At 41.2% G+C, this 20,923-nt stretch overlaps 1 protein-coding gene across 1 annotated transcript in view; it reads left to right on the plus strand.

Annotated features, from left to right (window-relative positions):
* Positions 1-20,923, plus strand: part of PIEZO2 (piezo type mechanosensitive ion channel component 2) — a 446,101-nt gene that overhangs the window by 398,180 nt on the left and 26,998 nt on the right. Inside the window, exons 37-44 of the mRNA XM_077778264.1 lie at positions 132-191; positions 4,761-4,927; positions 5,894-6,060; positions 13,205-13,372; positions 14,815-15,030; positions 15,214-15,472; positions 18,805-18,987; positions 20,275-20,527. Of these exons, the coding sequence (XP_077634390.1) occupies positions 132-191; positions 4,761-4,927; positions 5,894-6,060; positions 13,205-13,372; positions 14,815-15,030; positions 15,214-15,472; positions 18,805-18,987; positions 20,275-20,527 (1,473 nt within the window). The remainder of the gene's footprint in view (positions 1-131; positions 192-4,760; positions 4,928-5,893; positions 6,061-13,204; positions 13,373-14,814; positions 15,031-15,213; positions 15,473-18,804; positions 18,988-20,274; positions 20,528-20,923) is intronic.

Here is a 20,923-nt window from a genome sequence, read left to right on the forward strand (position 1 = left end):
CCCAGAGAACTCTTAAATTAGGCAGAATGTTCTAGATTTAATTACAAAATTCCTTTAGTCCAGAAGGGTAGTGTTGACATTCAATTTATCCTCAAAGGGTCTAACTCATGTTCATGCAACACACTTGGCAGGTCCTGTGGAGTGGGAAGCCCGAGAGGAAGAACCGATCAAGAAGAAATCTGATGGGCCAGGTAACAAAATAAAGATGAGTAGGAGCTGGGGGAAATTTGAAAATGTTGCTTTCCCAGAAGATATGTCATAGAAGGCTGCCTAAAAATAATTAATCAAATACTGTTTCTAGACTATGATTAAATAATCAGTGTCTCTTAAAATCACATCTCTAATGAAATTTCAAAGCGACTCCTAGAAGTAGATCTGACCTTTACACTGTTGGATTAAATGTTGGATTGGATTCAGTTTGTAAATTATTTTATCCAACTACCTAGGAAAGGAGATTTGAGGGAGCATATTATAAATGTCCCATAGAAGCCATCAAAACAAAAGCACAAAAGATATTGACAATTAATTTTAAAGAATATAGAAGGCTTAAATGTGAGGTAAGTACAGTTGGGGAAATGACAGGGTACTCTGGAAACTTAGGCCAAAGTCTTCACTTGATGAAGGGAAAACCAAATCCCAGTGAGTTTGCTCAGGACTCTAACAGCTTCTATGTGAGAGAGTCTAGGACAGAATCCATGTCTCCTAATGCCTAGTTCAGTCATGGTGTCATTTGGGCTTCATGTCGATGTGACTGGGAGGAAGATTTTTCCATGAAGGGAAAAAAAAGGCAAAACAAAAGCTTCCAAATAAAATGAACTCAAATACCTCTCCAGTTCCATAAACATGCCATTTCCTCTGTGTCACAGGGTTCAAACTCCTGCATATATTATATATCTGCAGGCAAGATTCTTAGGGGTTCTTATTCTTTTCACAAATACTGCCAAGGATGCCATTTACTAACCCAAAAGAAGACTTCTCAAAGGCTGTCTAACACCATCCATGGCACAGCTACTTTACCCTGAACCCCCATTTCCAGATCATTTCACTCATAAATATGTGGAGCCAGATAATTCTATCATTGCTGCAAAGCTTCATAGAGTAATAGTAGCTAACACTTTAGATCACACATCTTTGCCGGGCACTTTTCCAAGAGCCATAAGGCATGTTAACTATTTACTTCAAAAAAACCTCTCTCCCATTTATGAGAGAAGCAACTGAGGCAGAGAAAGATTAGTTAACTTCGCCAAGTCTTTCCTGAAACCAATATTGCACTGTCTGGTAACTAGCTGGAATTTAAATCAAAATTTGTAAAGAAAATAAATAGAGAGAGAAAGAGAGGAAAGGAGGGAGGGTGGGAAGGAGAGAGAAAAAAAAGGAAAAGAAAAGAAAAAAAAGGACAAAAAGAAAGAGATGAAAGAATGAAAAAGAAGGGAGGAGGGAAGGAAGAAAAAGAGAAAAGAAAGAAAGAAAGAAAAGAAAGAAAGAAAGAAAGAAAGAAAGAAAGAAAGAAAGAAAGAAAGAAAGAAAGAAGGAAGGAAGGAAGGAAGGAAGAAAAAGAAGAGAGGAGAGGAGGGAAGGAGGAGGGAGGAAGAAAGGAAGAAGAGGAAGGAAGAAAGAGAAAGAAGGAAAGAAAGGAAGAAGAGGAAGGAAGAAAGAGAAAGAAGGAAAGAAAGGAAGAAGAGGAAGGAAGAAAGAGAAAGAAGGAAAGAAAGGAGGAAAGGAAGGAAGGAAGGAAGAAAGAAAGAAAGAAAGAAAGAAAGAAAGAAGGAAGGAAGGAAGGAAGAGAGAGAGAAAGAAAGAAAGGAAGAAAGAGAGAGAGAGAGAGAAAGAAAGAGAGAGAGAGAAAGAAAGAGAGAAAGAAAGAAAATTTTTGCCAAGTCTACACAACCACCAAGGGGTAGTGTTGGGATTTGAACACAAAAAGTCTAAATCCAGAGTGTGTGCTGTTAACCACCATGCTTTACTACCCCTATGGCTAAAAAATAAATAAAACTTATAAATGCAATTTCACATGTTAGTTTGTGATCACCAAGTTAATAAAGTGTGTTATTCGTGTCTCCAACACAGAAATGTTAGTTTTACCATCAGGACCAGCCTTAGCAAAACTGAAATAACCATATGTATCATCACCACCTCTCAGGCAATAATTGTGAATATGAGAAAAAGATAAACTGTCAAAAATGTAAGATGCTGAGTTTATTAATAGGTGTAACCGCCAAGTCCCTCAGCCTCCTAGGCTCAGACTCTCTTTTTTGTGTCTACACAAAGCAGCTAGAGATTACATACAAGGCACTGTGGGAAATACTTGCTCAAGATTAAACCCAAAACGGCTGGGGGAGGGGGAGGGCAAGAACAATATAGGTGTCCCCAGCTGCCTCTGGCTCAGAAGTGCTCTTCTGTGATATCTGCAGACCTCACTCTGTTCAGCTTCATGTAGCTGCTGGTCCCTTTCTGGGCTTCTTTGCTCAACAGAGGATACTCTCATGTCCTTACTTCCTCAAGTACGCCTCTTGAAAGACTGTTGGGTCTGACAGCATTTTACCAAGGCTTTGGGGGAGTGCAGGGGTGGGGGGCAGCAGGGACAGGAAACAACTTGAAAGGGAAAGTCAGTGATCACTATTCCTGCCTCAGTGGGTCTCTGCCCAGCTGGTGCCTCTGGAGCTTGGCTCATTAGATCATTCCCGCTTTCTTCCCCAGGTACCAGCTGGCAAGTCCAAGATCCCTGTTCCTTCAGTAGGTAGAACTGTTCAACTCTTCTTTGTCTCTGCCTTGCCCGCCTGGACTCTGTCCTGAGGCCATGCCGTTAGCTCAACTTCCCTTTGATGGTTCTCCTTTTCAGAGCGGACCTTTCCCTGGGAGAAATTCTGCCTTCCTCCTAGGCAACCCAATTCACAAACAACGTTGTTGTTGTTGTTTTTCTATTACAAAGTTAAATGCTGAGTCAGACTGTGGGCTTTGGAAAGAAGGAGTAGTGGTGAGTCATGAAAGGGTCACATCTGATTGCACTGGCTGGATTTGAGATTAGGTAACTATATAGCCTCCCGGGGCCAGATCCCGCCTGCTGTTTTTATATGCCTTGTTAGCTAAGGATGATTTTGATTTTGATTTTTTTTTTGGTTAAAAAAAATCAAAAGAAGAACCATGAGATATGGAAATTATGAAATTCAAATTTCATTGTCTGTAAATAAAGTTTTATTGGAAAGCCAGCCGTGCCCATTCACAGACAATCCTTTCCTGGTCTACAGCCGCTTGCACACCACACCAGAAAAGATGAGGAGTTGTAACAGAGACAGTATGGCCTGCAATCAGATCCTGTCCAATAAAAAGATCCTGCATAAGACCATAAAGGCTAACGCCCTTTTCTGCATGCTATAGTCATGATTTTAAACTATAATTACAAACTATAATCATTAATCATGAATTTTCTGCATGCTATAGTCATGATTTAAAACTATAATTACCAACCATAATCATTAATCATGAATTCATTTTACTATGACACTTGAATCTGGTTTTTTGTTTTTTTTGTTTGTTTCTTTTGTTTTGTTTTGTTTTGTTTTGTTTTGGTGGGGAAAGGTTGAGGGATACAAGTTGTTTTCCTTGGTGGTGGTAGTGGTGGTGTTTTGTGTTTTTATTAATAAACACTAAGACAGTTTGTAATTCATTGTGATGTTCACTAAGTATTCACTTTATTGCAGTTGATGTTTAAAGTCGCTAATAAGACTAAATTTGTTTTCATGCCAAATTATAAAAGAATTCACATGGGATCAAACTTTGGTGGCATGGCTTGAAGGGCTCCTCATGTGCCAGTTGGAAAACCAGTGGCTTATAGGAACGAATGAGCAAGACAGATAATAAAGATGCTCTCTTTCCTCTTTTATTTTGATTCTGACCTAACATAAGTTAGGTCACAGCTATGAGACCTCCTCAAACTTAATAATGATCAGGGAGCTCCTGTTGAATTCCCTGCGTGCTGCCCTGAGATAATGTCACAGACACAGTGTCAATCTGAACTGAGCTTAACATGCTGGGCAGCTTTACCGGGCTCCCCACATCACAGCTGCAGATAAGGAAGAGACCCCAAGTGTATCAGGCATCTCCCAGCATCTGCTGGTTTGGACAGGATTGATCCCATGTGCAGAATTCTACAGTCAGCGCATTGCAGCAGAATTAAATAGGAATGAAGAGGATTCAGTAATATGGATATACTCCTAGTATATGTAGTGAGCTCTTTACAAAATACCTTGAAGGCGATTTAACTGAAACGTAGCGACAGTGGAAAACATCAAAGTCTTACTGAATCAATAGACTTATTTCCAATAATTATTACTTAAGAAAAGAAGAAATTTATAGAAAAAGCATGAAAGGACCTGGTTTCCTGGATAGATGCAAACTGTTTCTACCCCTGTGTCAACAAAAGAAATGTATTTGAATGCGGTCTCTACTTTTTAGCAAACCTAGTATCTGTAAATGAACCTATTCTGACTGATGTTTTGACCAAGGGTTAAAAATTCTAACCAAGTTTGGTTTTGAGATGGCCATCAAAACCAAGTGCATGTGTAGAAAGACCCAGCCATAGCTTCCTATACTGCCCGTCCTCCACGCCCCCGTAATGCTGAGGTCCACGTGCCTCCTGCCATATTGGGTATGCAGGTCTGAAACTGGGTCTGCCTTTGGTAAAACATCACTGTGATATGTGATAGCAAAATGGCTGATGGCATTTTACTCCTTTGAAATCTTGTTGCTTTTCTTCCTCCTAGACAATATCATCAAGAGGATATTTAATATTTTGAAATTTACCTGGGTCCTGTTTCTGGCAACAGTGGATAGTTTCACAACTTGGCTTAACTCCATTTCAAGGGAGCATATTGATATATCTACAGTTCTGAGGATTGAAAGATGCATGCTGACCAGAGAAATTAAAAAGGTAACACTGTTGTTATAATTCTTTTTGCTTCTTCCCACATTGTAAAGATTTCAAAAGTCAGTATCCAGAACTTCAAACAGGATAACACAAAATCTATAGTCTTTCAGACAGTCTTTATATAACCTCTTTGTTTTTCTGTATATTTCAATCTGTTCCATGCTCAGAATTAAAATAATCAGACACTACATGCGCATGCACGTATGTAGACACACACACAAACACGCACACACACGCACACACACACAGTCCTGGGACAGCGGCCAGTTTATTCGTTCTGTTCCCTCCCCTCACCTGTTTGCAGGTGCATAGACTCTGCTGTCTCACGGAGGATTATGTTGTTTAGTCTGGGAAATTTGGTCTGAAACTTCTCATAGGAACAACTAAGATATATGCAGAGCAACAAAATATAGTAACATATGGTTTATAGATAGCATTTAAAACTGATAGTTTCTGAAAAAGTGACTATCACGTAGCAAAATTATCTACATATGAGAAGGGATTTGGGTTTTTTTAAGTTTTTATCTTATTTTTATTGAGATATAATTGACATATAACATTATATTAGCTCTGGATATACAACATAATGATTCGATATTTGTATATATTGCAAAATGATCAGTTAGTCTGCTTAACATCATCCATCACCACATGCAGTTCCAATTTTTTTTTTTACAAACTTTCAAATATATAGAACAGTCACCATGCTCTGCATAACATTCCCTGGAGTGATGTATCTTATAACTGGAAGTTTGTGCCTTTGACTCCCCTCACCCATAACCAAGAAGGGATTTCTTGTTAGCCTTGCCCAGCGATACTGGGGGCCATTAATTCAATGAGTCAACACCAACGCCCACCTTGACTAGCTGTGTTTTAATCCTTGCTTAAGGAGCACGCGACAGCTGAGAGTTGTCGGGATTGAGGAACGTGCAGGAAAGTAAGAGCTGTCGCACTGTTTCCCCTCCTCAGGGCAATGTTCCCACTCGGGAGAGCATCCACATGTACTACCAGAACCACATCATGAACCTTTCCAGAGAGTCTGGACTGGACACCATTGACGACCATCCGGGCGCTGCTTCAGGTGCACAGACAGCCCACAGGATGGATAGCTTAGATTCACATGACAGTATCTCCAGGTATTTCACGTTCTGAACAATGGGTTTGCTTTTGACAAAGGTAAAAGAGGTGGGCTTCACCACTATGAGGAATGAATGTGTGAAATGAAAGTTAATCAAAAACTTAAACATGGATCCCCACCCTCTTTGGGCTACCTCCCTGTATACAATAAAGCAAAAGGAATACCATCCTCCCCTTGATTGAGCCAGACAAAATCAGGTATCAATAATAGACTATTAAATACTGGTATGAGGGGCACCTGGGTGGCTAGTCGGTTAAGCGTTCGACTTCAGCTCAGGTCATGATCTCATGGTTTGTGAGTTCGAGCCCCATATCAGGCTCTAAGCTGACAGCTCCAGAGTCTGAAGCCTGCTTTGGATTCTGTGTCTCTCTCACTCTCTGCCTTCCCCCACTTGTGCTCTCTCTCTCTCTCTCTCTTAAACATTAAAAAAAAAAAAATACTGGTATGACGCAGTGGCAAAGGCTAGAGATGTCCAAGCTGGAGGCAAGTAAGAATAAGCCTTCCCGATCACAAAATGACTGTGTCAAGGGCTGTGTCTTTAATTCCTTTGAAAACTGCTGCCCCATCGAGTATCTTCTATACTAGAATTTTCTATCATCTGTTGCTATCTTTGACCTTTTCCTTTCAGAATTGTTACTTTGTGGTTCATAATAAAAATTCAAGAAGTGATTCTGTCAGCTTCCATATTCCCTGGCCTGTGTCATCACATGCATTGTCTCACAACACGGACCCTCACCTGCCACGCACGGGCCAACGCTACTCACGGTATCTTTCCAAGACCCTACAAGATGCATACTCTTACCATCCCCATTTTCCAGAATACAAAGTTCACTTACAGAGAGGTTAAGTAACATACCCAAAGCCATACAGCTAGGAAGTATTTTAAAGCAGAGCTGGGATCCAAAACCATATGGTTCCACTCAGAGCCTGATCTCTCAACTGCCATGGTACACCGCCTCTCATGGCCTCTTTCTCCGCTCCAAGCCACCTTTGAGAACTGACCTTTCTTACTGCCTATCCCAGTAGAGACTCCCCATTCTCTGCTTCAGTATTCTAGACAGCTGCTGCTGATGGCACAGAGCTAGTTTCTGAGCTAGATCAGAAGTCCTGACATGGCTAGGATGATCAGCTAGGCTGGATGAATCACACCTTGCATATATCTTCATGGGTAAAGAACATGATCACTGAGGACATGTGTTGCTTTCATTAAACATGTTTAAAAGCACCTATTCCATGCCAGGTCCTGAGCTCAATTCTAACATAGACACATAAAGATAAGCCATCTCTAGGTAGTTTGAGTCTGGGAAGAAAGACCTACCCATAGGATTATCCATAGAATCCTGGGTTGGGATTCCTGTTGTGGTAAGGGTGGCAGACACGCCCCGCGTCCCTGCTGATTTAGAAGCTCTTAGAAAACCTTCAGTTCCACTTCATACGCCATGCAAGACACCAGAGGCTTAGTAGAAACTCTGCCCTCCTCAAATACTGACTATGTTAACATGAAATAGAGGAGGGAACTGAGACTATTTTATCGATACCACATCCAAAATATATAACGTCAAGTTGAAATTGCAACTTGAATGGGGAGAGATGGGTAAAAAAATGTTTTACCTTGAAGAGCTATGCTTAATTGTTGCTGGATTGCTGTATTTGAGCTCCACATACCTCTTCCTTTGCAACCCAATAACTACCTGTTAATACAGATCTATATATATTGGTATGGAAAGATATTCATTGCATTGAGTAAAAAGTCAGATTTTAAAATAGAATGTATGCTAAAACCTCATTTTTACTAGTTACAAAAATATAAGTATTTATGCATATATTGGTTTAAATGTGAAATTTGTACAGATAAAATTCTGCCTGGATATATCCCTTCCTGCCCCCCAAATAGGTATTGATTCTTCTAAAGTCCTTTGAGGGATAATAAAAGGCATTAGATTTTTCCTTTAATTTGGGAATAATCTTTGCTCATTTGTCAGTTCTAAAGAAACATAATATTTCAGCTATTGTAGGTTTTTGTGAGAAGAGACACTCAGGACAGAAACTCTTAAGAGTTTCAAAGTCAAAGGGTACCTGGGTGGCTCGGTCGGTTGAGCATCCAACTTCGGCTCAGGTCATGATCTCATGGCTTGTGAGTTAAGGCCTCTCGTCAGGCTCTGTGCTGACTGCTCACACAGGAATAAACATTTCTCTCTCTCTCAAGAATAAACATTAAATTTTTTTTTAATTAAAAAAAGTTTCAAGGTCAAAACATTTATTTGCTAATTGAGATCCTTTTCAAGATGCTTTTAATTTCTAGAATAAAATATTTGATTGTTAGAACAGTGGGCATGCTAATAAAATTTTCTCATTCTCTTTCTACCCAAGTATACACACATTTCTCAACCAGTAAATTCCAAAACCATTAGTATAGCAAAGTTACAACGTGAAAATTTAGTTTTCTTGTCCTTTGATTGGCAAGTGCTGACAGCGCCCCCTTGTGTGCCTTCCTGAAAGTGCCCCACAATCAGCATTTTTGAAAGTGGAGCTTCATTCTCTTTGGACAGACTCCGCTGAGACAAAAAATCATTATGGTTTCTATTTCATTTTCATTTTCTGCAAATTATAATAATTGGCCTGTTTGGAAGCTGCCAACTTTCTTAAATTTGTTCTTGTTGTAACAGTTTTCTGTTACAGTTTTTTGTTATAGGTAACTGATTTATTACCTATAAATCAGTAATTTAAACAGAATTATTTTCTCTTTGACTCATTTTGATGGGAAAACTGAAAATCTATTTTTGTCTACCTTCTACCCAGGCTCTTACATATCCCACGTTACTCTGTGGTAGCTATTCCCATAATAATAAATAAAGACTGCAGGGGGATGTGTACAAATATGTCCGCGGTGGGGCCAGGGGAGGCAAGGTTTGTTTGAAGGTAGTGAATATTCAAAATGCCGACAGATGCTACTTCCTTGTGGCAGGGGTGAATGAAGGAATGAAGGTCCCGGGGATCACTCCATTTCCAGATCCACCCACTCTATAACCCATTCATGACCAATCAACCGGTTTTCAAAAAAAGGAGGAAAATGGTAGGATGTTGTACATTTCCAGAATACATCTTAGTGAGTGAGTGAGTTATTATTACATACCATGTACAAATGTCCCGCTGCATTTGGCTTCAGAAGGTGCCACTCAGTGGTATAGACTGGGCCTGACAAAAACTGGTTTCCCTCATCTGCATTCCAGAATAAAAGTCTTCAGCCAGCTCTGGTTAACTGAACAGAGGGTCATGTTCATATTCAACTGTGATGATTTCCTCCCACACAGCAAAGAATAGACTTACATACACACAGAGTATATAACGTGGCTGTTTGCATCTGTTCTCCAAAAGAAACCATGTTGCCCATAATGGGACTTATAATATCTTTTTCAAATGAAGTTTATTTAACCTCTTCCCTTGCCTTGTTTCATAATCCAGAGGGGGCTGTTGTTGATGCTGTTGTTGTTACCTGGATCCCTTAGCTTGGCAAATAGAAAGGCGAATGGATGCAAAAACTTTCCCTCATTCATTTTCAATGACACTAATAGCAATTGGTAACATTATTTTTCACGAACCTCTTTTGAAATTTCATGGAGCTACATACTATCTCCCAAAGGGGAAAAGTACTCATAAATAATTTTCAAGGGTTTTACAGCCCTTCTGACCTGGCTTGAAAATAGCTGCTCAAGAACCAAACTCTAAATCAAACAAATCAAAGAGTATTAGAGAATGGATTGAAAACAAGTTATCCATAAAATAAACATATCTAATTCCTATATTAGTAACTTTTACCTGCATAATAATTGACAACATGCCCAATTAAGAAATTAACTTAATATTATAAATCACAACATAAGAGGAATAAGAAAAGAAGGAGGTTGATTAAAATAAAATCAAGTAACTACCTTTAAATCGCACCCAAGATTATAGATGTAAAACCTTACCCATGATTTAAAACCATGAGGTAGGAGTTATTTAAATCCATTCATTGCTTTTTAACAAAGACTGTCAAAATATCCCCCAAACTTAAAAATGATCAGTGAATAAATTTACTAGAAGAAGACAACTACTTTTAAAATTAGTTTCTGGGGTGTCTGGGTGGCTGAGTTGCTTAAACATCCGTCTTTTGATTTCGGCTCAGGTCATGATGCTAGGGTCGTGGGATCCAGCCCCATGTTGGGCTCTGAGCTGAGAGTGGAGATTCCTCTCTCTCTCTCTCTCTCTCTCTCTGCCTCTGTCCCTCTCCCCACTTGCTCTCTCTCTAAAATTTAAAAAACAAAAAAGTGAACTAAAATTAGTTCCTAATGTATTTTTTTACTTTTTATTTCAAGCTAAAGAAAGGAGAGGTGCGGTAGGGTTCATTATGTTGTTAATAAATGAGTTAACATACCTGCCCTTTTCTTAGTGGCTGGCCTCCCCTTTTAGTTTTTGCTTTAGGAAACTAGCCAATCTGCAGACAAAATTGGTCTACACTGAAGTCTGCTGGAAGCCATGCTGATTGCTAGGACGGCAGATATCTTCCCTAGAAGGGATTCCGAGTGGACGGTCACTCTGAGACACGTGTGTCCTTAGGCAGGGTCTAGCATCATCTCCCATGCTGCACATGGCCCCGCCCTCTGTGCAGAGGACTCAGCCTGGATGGAGCCGTCGCACCTGCCACACTCCTGCTCTGGCTTCCACGTCACCTGTTTTCACCTTTGGGCATACTGCAGATGGAATTGGGATGAAGACCTAACAAATGACTTTGTATTCCCTTGACTTATTGCAAAACTCATGATTTCCTTCAAAGCCAGATGTAAAATGGTGGCTTTGTGAAATCCGATATCACCTACCTTCCCAGAAAATAAATTATTTTAAATTGCTGCAAGAAACATTAGAAGATATTCTAAAGAGCATTCCTGGATACCAAAGGAGTGGTCATCCCTTGAAATGTGTCACCTAAAAGGCTGCTATGTGCCCCAGGTTGGCTCGAAGCCTGGGCTGATCAGTGAGGTGACAGCAACTGTCCCTTTAGGCTTTGTCATCTGGACCTGTTATCAGAAAACACCTAATCTTCCCTTTCACCTTTAAAACTGCCCTGGATTGGACAACAGAATGGTCACACTTCACATAACCAGACTGAGTGGGATGGTGTGGGGTCTGAGGGTCAGCCGCTGCGACAGTGGACCTAGGAATTAACAAGATGAATCAGACTTCAGGATTAGAACAGTGGTTCCTATGCAGAAAATCTGAGCAGGGCCACAGGGGAGGGCACACAGAGTCTTTTTGCCTGCAAACCCCTAAAAAGCTGTAAGGGTGCACCCCTAAAACCAGAAAATTAAATTCAAAGATCCATTCCCTCATCTTATAAATGAGAGAGAATAAATTGATAAATGTTATCAATTCTTTAAACTCAAAGTCAAAAATTTCTATTGGACAACTTTATCAAATAAGCAATAACATCTGTAGTTATTTTCATCATAATGAAACCTCTTCTGATTCTTTAAAAAAATAAATAAATAAATAAAGAGACCTCAGAGAGGAGAATGAATTTCTCTAAACTCCCATAGACCATTCATGTGAGTGTGGGGACTTGAACCCAGCCCTCCCTGCACTTGGCCAGTTCATTTCTACTTGATCTTGACCTCATCTCCTCACTGTGTAAAGGATTTGGTGACATCTAGAGGAGTTAGGGCCTTTTTAAAAACTCAGTCCCTATGGCCTTATTAGGGACCATTTGGTCGCCCCCTCACTCACCTCTGTCACTGCCCTGCATCTTGACCACACGTACACCATGTTCCATGCACCACAAGATGGCCCCATGGAGCACTCCTGGGCTTGTGCTACAGCTCTTGGAACCTGAAAAGCCCTTTAACTGGTTCCGAGAGTGAGTGGCTCAAATGTCCCTACTCCCTGAGCCCTGGACATTGTCACTTCCGGAATGGTTTCCATTGCTGCCTCACAGTGGCTGACTGAGCACATCTGGCTGTGCGGGCTGGGCACACAGTAGGCCTCAGTTGCTCACATGATGATGATGTTCACCCAGGGGATCAGCTGTCCAGTATCAATCACAAAGTCCTGCCTTCCTGGGTCAGCCAAGTCATTAGTGCTCAGGTTGGAAGATGCTTCATTCCGGTAGTCTCCTGCATAGGGTCTTTGGGGTGCCTGTCCCCCTTTGGGTTAAACTGTATGTCAGCACTGAAATTCTGCCCTCTATCTGCTTCTTCTCCTTCAACTGCTCATGCAGTCCTCAGGTCTGAATCAGCCAGCATTCCCTCCCCCCAGTGTTGCTCCGTGGGGTAATGAGAAATGAGGATTTTAGCCCATGGATTCTCACCCTGATAACATCTGCCAAGACCGAAAACGTGATCTTTTTTTAATGAAAAAATTCATTAGGCAAAATGAGAAGTTAACAGACAAAATGACCCTGCCATTGCTAGACTTCCTCTGTTGTTTTCTTTGTACCATTTTCTTTCTTTCTTTTTTTTTTCCTGATGTTGGTTTATATCTGGTTGCATATCAAACCAGCATCTCTTCCACACGCAAGGCATCTAGTTTGGCTTAACTGAATACCATTCAAAAAATGGGGTGGATAATTCAGTTTGTCGTGGTCATTTCTGAGCCTCCCTCCCTCTCTCATCTTGGAGACTGTTATGTTTGTTTTTTTTTAATGAAATGTTCTGTATAAACATTACACAAGCAGGTATTTCTGCTTAAGCCATTTGGTTACCAAATGCTTTCAATGAACTCAGGATTGGGAGCTCCAAATAAAACATATCTTCTGTAATTAAAAAGAAAAAAAAACCCTCAGCTACAAAGTTATGAAGTATGAATTCTGCTCTGCGAAAGAACTATTGGGACTTGTAATTATTCTGTTTCCCTGTCCCACCCAGAGAGTGACATTTCATGATTTATCGCCAGCCGATATATTTTTATAAAAACCTAGTACCGCTATGTTTTCTCGTTTGGCCAAACGGGTCCTTCCCCATCCTTGAGGCCCGCTGTGGTGCTCGTTGTCAGTAGTATCGGTGTCGTGTGTGATTTGCTGCATGGCCGTGTGTTGGTCAATTGATCCATGTGTAAACTGATGTACCACTGCTGTTTTAACACTGTGTCTCTGTAACTGTTTGCGCTGCTAGCTGCTACACTGAAGCAACCATGCTGTTCTCAAGGCAGTCTACCCTTGATGATTTAGATGGACCAGAAACTGTTCCTAAAACAAGTGAGCGTGCTCGACCTAGGCTTCGTAAAATGTTCAGCATGGATATGTCCTCCTCATCAGCTGACAGTGGCAGTTTAGCATCAAGGTGCTTAACTCGTGCATGCTTTTTTTCCATCATGTTATCACTTTTCCCCCTTCATGTCATTGCAAGTATAAGTTCTTATGATGTACGTTTGGTTCTATTTTTTTTATTTTTATTTTGAGAATTTGCATGACTAACCAAAAGCATAACCGCCGCTCATTCTGGGACATAACTGGTCACTCCCAGGACAGCATTCTATTAAACTAACCGCTCTTTGGTTTTTGTCTGTTAGGAGTTTCTTAAAAAGTCCTTATTATAAACATTGTCCTCCCTTTTGTAAGTATTTTCCAGTTCCCAGGAGTAAAGAAATAAGCATGCTTCCTCCTTGACTGAATGGGTCAGGAATGGTAGAAGACTTTTTCTCATAATTTCATCAAAAGAGATATGCAATGATAAAATAAAAATAAAAATCTGCCACATGGAGTTGTTTCTAGTGGATAAGACTAAATCTGTAAAAGTTAGAATATATTTTACCATTGGCTTTTGGAAAGAATATTATTCTGCAGTAGACTATATGAACTTTGCAGACTGTAACTTATTGCTGTGGGCTTGAGTTTTCTCATTAAGTCCTACCATAAGACAATGCTCATTTAGAAATGAAATTATTTACAGTCAGTCCCAATGCTCTTTTTGGAATTGCCTTTTTACATGGTCCACAGGGGCACGGAAACATCAGCTACATTGTGCTTCCCCTGACACCAGAAAAATAACCCGATCCAAAACAAATTGCAGTTTTGACCATGCAGAGTGGTAAATCAGAGGGGTGTTAACTTATTTTTGTTGGCAGCTGTGAATCTTAATACAGTGCTGCAGTATGCTGGAGCCTGGCACTGATGGCAATGCCTTGGCCGTTTGAGATGCCCTCTGGCAGGCACATGCTCTTCCATTGCACTTGGTTGAGTCCTGAAGGTACCAGGACTCGCTGACTCCTTTCAGGGCCAGACCTGATCCAAAACCATAAAGAACACGCTTGTAATTGGTTAGAGTCCAACTGGAGGTTAGACTTGATGTGGGGTTGGCTCCACTGCTCTGAAAATTGCCTGGGGTGATCAATTTCATGGCCTTCCTAGGAGGTAAGTCCTAGAAAAATATCCAGTTTGCTTTGGCATTCCAAGAGCTTTCTATGCGATGTCGGTACCGAAGGCCAAGGTCCTGGGAACATAAACACACAAGTGGGCACCAAGGGCTCACACAAATGTTCCTCAGTCTTGGGATGTCATGAATGGATCTGCCAAGGCCTATTCATCTGTCCACCCATCCATCCATCCACTCACTTACTGACATATCTACTAGCGTCTATGGCAAGAAAAGTGGCTACAACCTGTATATTTAAGAGTCTCCGTGTTTATGGACCCGAGCTGCTCACTATATACGGTTCAGATAATAGTACAATTTCAGAGTCTAACATAGTATGGTCCTCTATCCACCTGATTCCACATCTCCAGAACATNGTACTCCACCGAGGACGGGGACGTGGAGGCCCCTCCGTCCTACAGCAAGGCGGTCAGCTTCGAGCGCCTGTCCTTCGGCTCGCGGGACGACTCTGCAGGCCAGAGCCACATGGCCGTGAGCCCCGACGAGAGCCGCTCGGACAGGCTCGAGTCCAGCATCTTACCGCCCCTGACTCACGAGCTGACGGCCAGCGAGCTGCTGCTGAACAAGTAAGAGCACTATCTATGATAGACACTTGTGCACACATTTCTTTCTCCAGTAGGCTGTTAGGTTGACTCCACCAGAAATGTGGTGACATTGGGGGGAGCGGGGGCCGGGGGGGGGATCATACAAAGTGGAAGTCAGTGATTTGGAGAAATGAAGAGAGTGTATTATCATGTCTATTTTAACAGGATGTTCCATGATGATGAACTGGAAGAGTCGGAAAAATTCTACGTTGGCCAGCCTCGGTTCCTGCTGTTGTTCTATGCCATGTACAACACTCTGGTGGCCCGCTCAGAAATGGTGTGCTATTTTGTGATCATCCTCAACCACATGGTCTCTGCCTCCATGATCACCCTTGTGCTTCCCATTCTGATCTTCCTCTGGGCCATGCTGTCTGTCCCCAGGCCCAGCAGACGATTCTGGATGATGGCCATTGTCTACACAGAGGTGAGCCTTGAGTGGGAATTGATAATAAATTGATTCTGGCATTCGCTCTAGGCAGGCCAGCCCTGTCTTCCAGACAGTTTCACACAGGACATTCAAGTAAATGGATGTTCTTAGATAGGCAAATGACTATTAACTAACAGTTATTTAGTGCTTGCAATTGTATCTTTTCCCATGTCACAGCTCACACAAGATAGGTGCTAATATCATTATATTTAACATATAAAGGAAACAGCTTTAGTGGGATTAAATAATTGACCCAGGTTACCCAACTGACAGGTGATGGGGTAGGCTTTTGAAATCTGGTCATCGGTCCTATGATATTAACTACTGAAATAATGTGTTATTTATGCAGAAATTAGTGTCTAGTGCCAGTGGATGTCCAGTGAATGGATGCTGAATTAAACAATACAGTAAGCAATTTGAATATAGTTTGATACAACATGCATATTTCCCATTTTTAAGCCTAAAAGCCAGTTCCCACACACAAAAACACAAAGTCATATAAGGCCCTACCTAAAAATCTGAATAACACAAGTATAAATTACGGGACAGGAGATGCTCTTCCCAAGTATATGAACCTATTTTTCTATCCTTCCCCGTTAAATATGTAGAAGATCACAAATTCCCATGACAACAATAAAACTGGGAATGAAAAGGGAGGCACAATAGACTTTGTGCCTTGGGTTATTGTAGTTCTTTGTGTTCTGGGATCTTTGAAGAAGGCTAATTTTCTTACCTGGCTCATAAAGGAAAGTTTTCACTAACAATGTTACTGTAATCGCTTCCTAAAGGATAGAACTAATGATGGCTGTACATTGAAATTTTAGAGATTTTGTAGGTTTACAGGTAATTCAACAGTAAAATAAAACAAAGCTTTTATCAAAGCATCTCAAAAATATCAGTGGAAAGTATCGTGTATCTTATTTCCATAGTAATTATTTAAATATTTTTAAATACTTATAAAAGATGGAAAGCCAAAGACCTATCTATCACTCTAAGTAGCCTGTCCATCACAATCTTGCCAAAATAATCATTTTTAAGTATTACTTCCATTACAAAATCTTTGCATTCCAAGACATAAATAACCCCCCTCTTTGGGGAGTGGGTCCATTCTCTGTACCACCTTTGTAACAGAGGTGAGGGAGTTTCTAACCTAGAAGTGAAGGAAGAGCAGGTATTAAATTTAGAGAAGGGAACAAGAGCTACTTATCTGTTATTTCATCATAAAACAAAATCTTCTTAGTGAAATTGGGGTTCCCCATTTTCTCTGTCACACCAAAAGTGAGAAAATGGAAGATTAAGTTGATGTTAATTCACTCTACAAGTTAGACTATGTGCTGAAACCCAGAAACTATGCCAGGCACAAGAAAAGGGCAATAAATTTAATTTTAAAAAGTTGTCTCTGGGGGCGCCTGGGTGGCTTAGTCGGTTAAGCATCCAACTTTCGCTTAGGTCACGATTTTGCAGTCGTGGGTTCGAGCCCCACGTCGGGCTCTGTGCTGACAGTCAGCTCGGAGCCTGGAGCCTGTTTCAGTCTGTGACTCCCTCTCTCTCTGACCCTCCCCTGCTCACGCTGTCTCTCTCTCTCTCTCTCCTAGAAATAAATAAAAAAACATTTAAAAAGAAAAAAAGTTGTCTCTGTTTCTCTATGGCTCACAAAGCAATATGGCAGACAGATATGATGTAAACAAAGAATTGCCATACAATAAAACCGCATTAGAGAGCGTACAAGAAAGATGGATACTGTGTCTATGCCTCATGCAGCCTGGTGGCATGGAGAGAGGCCATCATAGCATCTTCTCAGTGGAAGACGACTTAGAACTGATTCTTAAGGGATGAGTGTAAGGTCATCAAAAGACAAAAAACAAAGGGAACAAGCAAGGCATAGACACTCTGGCATGTGCCAAGAATGACAGGTGGCTTGTCATGGCTGGGAGGCAGGCCATGAGTGGACAACACAGTTGTAGGCTCTTGGGAATGTCAACAGGGTGTCTGCTCAGGACTTTCTTTCTCCCCTTGGTATGCAAGTATTTGAACAGAGGCATGACTCAGTCACGCTTGTCTCTAGCAAGTGGTTACACAAAATGGAAGTCGAGGCATTGGAGACCAGCTAGGAAACTATTTTAACTGTCTGGGTGAGAAGTCATAGGATGTGAACTGACCCAATGGCGATAAGCCTGAAGATGAATGGGGTAAATGAAAAGTGTTAGTAAGTGACCAAAACGGGTTGGGGTGTGAGTGAGAAGGAAGGAGGCAAAGATGATCTTCAGGTGTCTGCTCTGGCATCTCTGTATGTGGCAGTGCCGCTCAGCACGATAAGAAACACAGGACTGTTCTTTGCAGAAGCTTGGCTATAAGAAGGAGAGAGACAGGAAGAGAAGTGAAGTGAGACTCTAGGTCAAAAGAGGACTTTGAAAAATATGTTTTATGGATGAATTGCATGAATTGCAATTAACCCCTGGTGACACTGCTGTTAGAGGGATGTTTAAATGAGGTCTGTTTTCTCATGTGTCTTTGTCACAGACCACTTCTCTACAACATTTATACCCTGAACTAGTCACAACTGGCAAGTTTTTATTTTATTTCCTTTCATTTCTTCTTGAGAAGAAATTCCATAGAGCAATAAAATGGTGAGAACAGGGGCACCTGGGTGGCTCAGTTAGTTGTCTGACTTCAGCTTAGGTCATGATCTCGTGGTTCGTGGGTTTGAGCCCCGCATCAGACCCTGCTGACAGCTCAGAGCCTGGAGCCTGCTTCTGAATCTGTGTCTCCCTCTCTTTCTCTACCCCTCCCCTGCTCATGCTCTGTCTCTCTCTCTGTCTCTCTCTCAAAAAATAAATAAATAAAACATTAGAAAAAAAATTTTAATGTTGAGAACAAAGATCAGAGGAAAGTGAAAATAGGGATCAAAACTGCCTGCGATGCTCAGGGAGATTGCAAATTAAAGCAATATGTAAAATAAAGAGTTCTTTTTGTTCAGGTCTGTCCTCACTCCCATATTTTAATAGCTGAATAATTATATAAATGCCTTGTTAAATCAGTATAAATTAGCCAACTCCTCAAAAATAGAAAAAAAAATCATAAGTAGGGGTTGTGAGTAACCTGACCGGCTCTGATGCACCTGCAGTCAGGGGGCACTGGCGGGAGTAAGATTTTGTTCTTGGTCTAAAGTCCATGTGAGAGTGATCATGTTATTATTCCACATCATTGTGTGTGATCTTATCATCAAAACTGTGAAATGATCTTTTTCTTAGTTTTTATGTCACTATTTTTCATATAGAACCATTCTTCAAAGGTATAATTTTTTTTTAATTTCCATCATCTGCATGTAGGTGGCAATTGTGGTCAAGTATTTCTTCCAATTTGGGTTCTTTCCCTGGAACAAGAACGTGGAATTGAACAAAGATAAACCTTTTCACCCACCTAATATCATAGGAGTGGAAAAGAAAGAAGGTTATGTCCTCTATGATCTCATTCAGCTCCTGGCTCTTTTCTTCCACCGGTCAATTTTGAAGGTACTGCACATTAACACAACTCATGTTGATAAGCGTAGCCCCCATGATATTCCTGGAGAAACCAAACATTAAGATTGGTGACGAGGCCAGAGGGCCAATGAGTGACATCTACTTTCTTGTTCTTTGAGGTCCTGGGGAATAAATGCATAGCCTGGCAGTCTGGGCACTCAGGAGGCATTGGGCCACTGGGGAGCTTCGAGAAATAGCAGCAAGGTCATTGTAGGGTGGATTTGCTGTCCAGGTAACATCTGGCACCAGCAAGATCCCTGGTTTTTCTCAGCCTCTTCTGCTGTCCTTTCTTCTATGTGTCCTACTAGCCCCTTTTGCCCAATTCTTTGAAGCAAAATGCAGGCTTTACAGAGTGCATCACAATCTCTGTCTCATATGTGGGCCAACACTTTTTGAGTAAAGTATTTGCAGCTCTGTTCCTGACCCAGCCATGGGTGATGCAAGGATTCACAGCTTACTGTGTATGTTCAGCGTGAGACAACATCCTTATTCAAGTATAGATATTTGGTGAACATGGGGCGGTGGGGCTAAATTCACCCACTGATATTTAAAATGCTACTTGTAAGCACAGAGAAATATGTTCTAGAAAGTGCTTTCACTCAGGAACCAGTCAAATGATTATAAATTCACCTTTACTCCATCTGCCAAACATTATCTGCGTCCATATCAATTAGTTAGCCAAACTCATGCCATCTACACCAATCCATCACACTCTACTGGGACCATCATAAACATCTAGATGATAAGCTAGATAAAAACCAAGTCTCTTGGTTTGCTAGTCCTTTTTCTGCTCTACTGCAGAATGAATGACAAAAAACTGTAATATATTTAAAGTATATACATTATGGTAATATGTTTTATGTAGACACAGTAGAAGGATCCCAACCATGGAGTTCATTAGTACCCATCACCTCCCATATGTATCCATTTTCTTTTTCATTATTTTTCTTCCTCCCTTCCTCCTTCCCCCTCCCACCTACCTACCTTCCTTCCTTGCTTCCTTCCTTGCTTCCTTCCTTCCTTCCTTCCTTCTTCTTTCCTTCCTCTTTCTTTCTTTCTTTCTTTCTTTCTTTCTTTCTTTCTTTCTTTCCTTCTTTCCTTTCTTTCTTTCTTTTTTTGTGAGAACATTTAAATTCAAACTCTCTAGCAAACGTTAGTTATATAATACAGCATCACCAAACATGGTCACTGTATTTCATATTTGGCTTTCTAATCGTGGGGGATGTGATACTACCTCACCTGAAGTGGCTGTCTGAGTTGTCCCGTATGCTTTCTCAGTGCCACGGCTTATGGGATGAAGACGACATCACCGATAGTGGCACAGACAAGGAAGAATCAGATGATGAGCTCTCCCTCAGTCGTGGCAGAAGAGCCTCCTCTGATTCTCTGAAATCCATCAACCTGGCCGCGTCAGCGGAGTCGGTGCACGTGACCTTCCCAGAGCAGCCCATGGCCATCCGGAGGAAGCGATCGGGCAGCAGCTCCCAGATATCCCCCAGATCCAGCTTTTCTTCCAATAGGTCCAAAAGAGGTATCTGTCACATAGCTGGAAAAACTCTGAGTTGTCTGGTTGTTCTGTACCAGTGGATCTGGGTCTTGGACAGGGCGTTTACTGGGTGTTATCAAGGAGACAGATGTGCTGATGTGAGAAGAAAGTGCTTTGAAATCAGACAGACCCGAGTTCAGTTCGTAGCTCAACTGTGTGACCTGGGGCAGCCATATCATTCTTCAAAACGTCTGATTCCTCCCCAGCACAAGGATTTCAGGTCATTGTGAAAAGTGGCCAGCACACTGCCTCATATAGTAAGTGCTGGGCACGTGCTAGTTTTTAAGTCATATCCAGAGATATGAGATATTTCAGGGTGTGTCCAGAATGCTATAAATCACAATTTATTTTTAAAATATTTATAGATTTAGTCAGTGGGAA

The sequence above is a fragment of the Crocuta crocuta genome, unplaced genomic scaffold (genome assembly GCF_008692635.1).
Source record: "Crocuta crocuta isolate KB4526 unplaced genomic scaffold, BGI_CrCroc_1.0 scaffold26, whole genome shotgun sequence".
Lineage (NCBI taxonomy): Eukaryota > Metazoa > Chordata > Mammalia > Carnivora > Hyaenidae > Crocuta > Crocuta crocuta.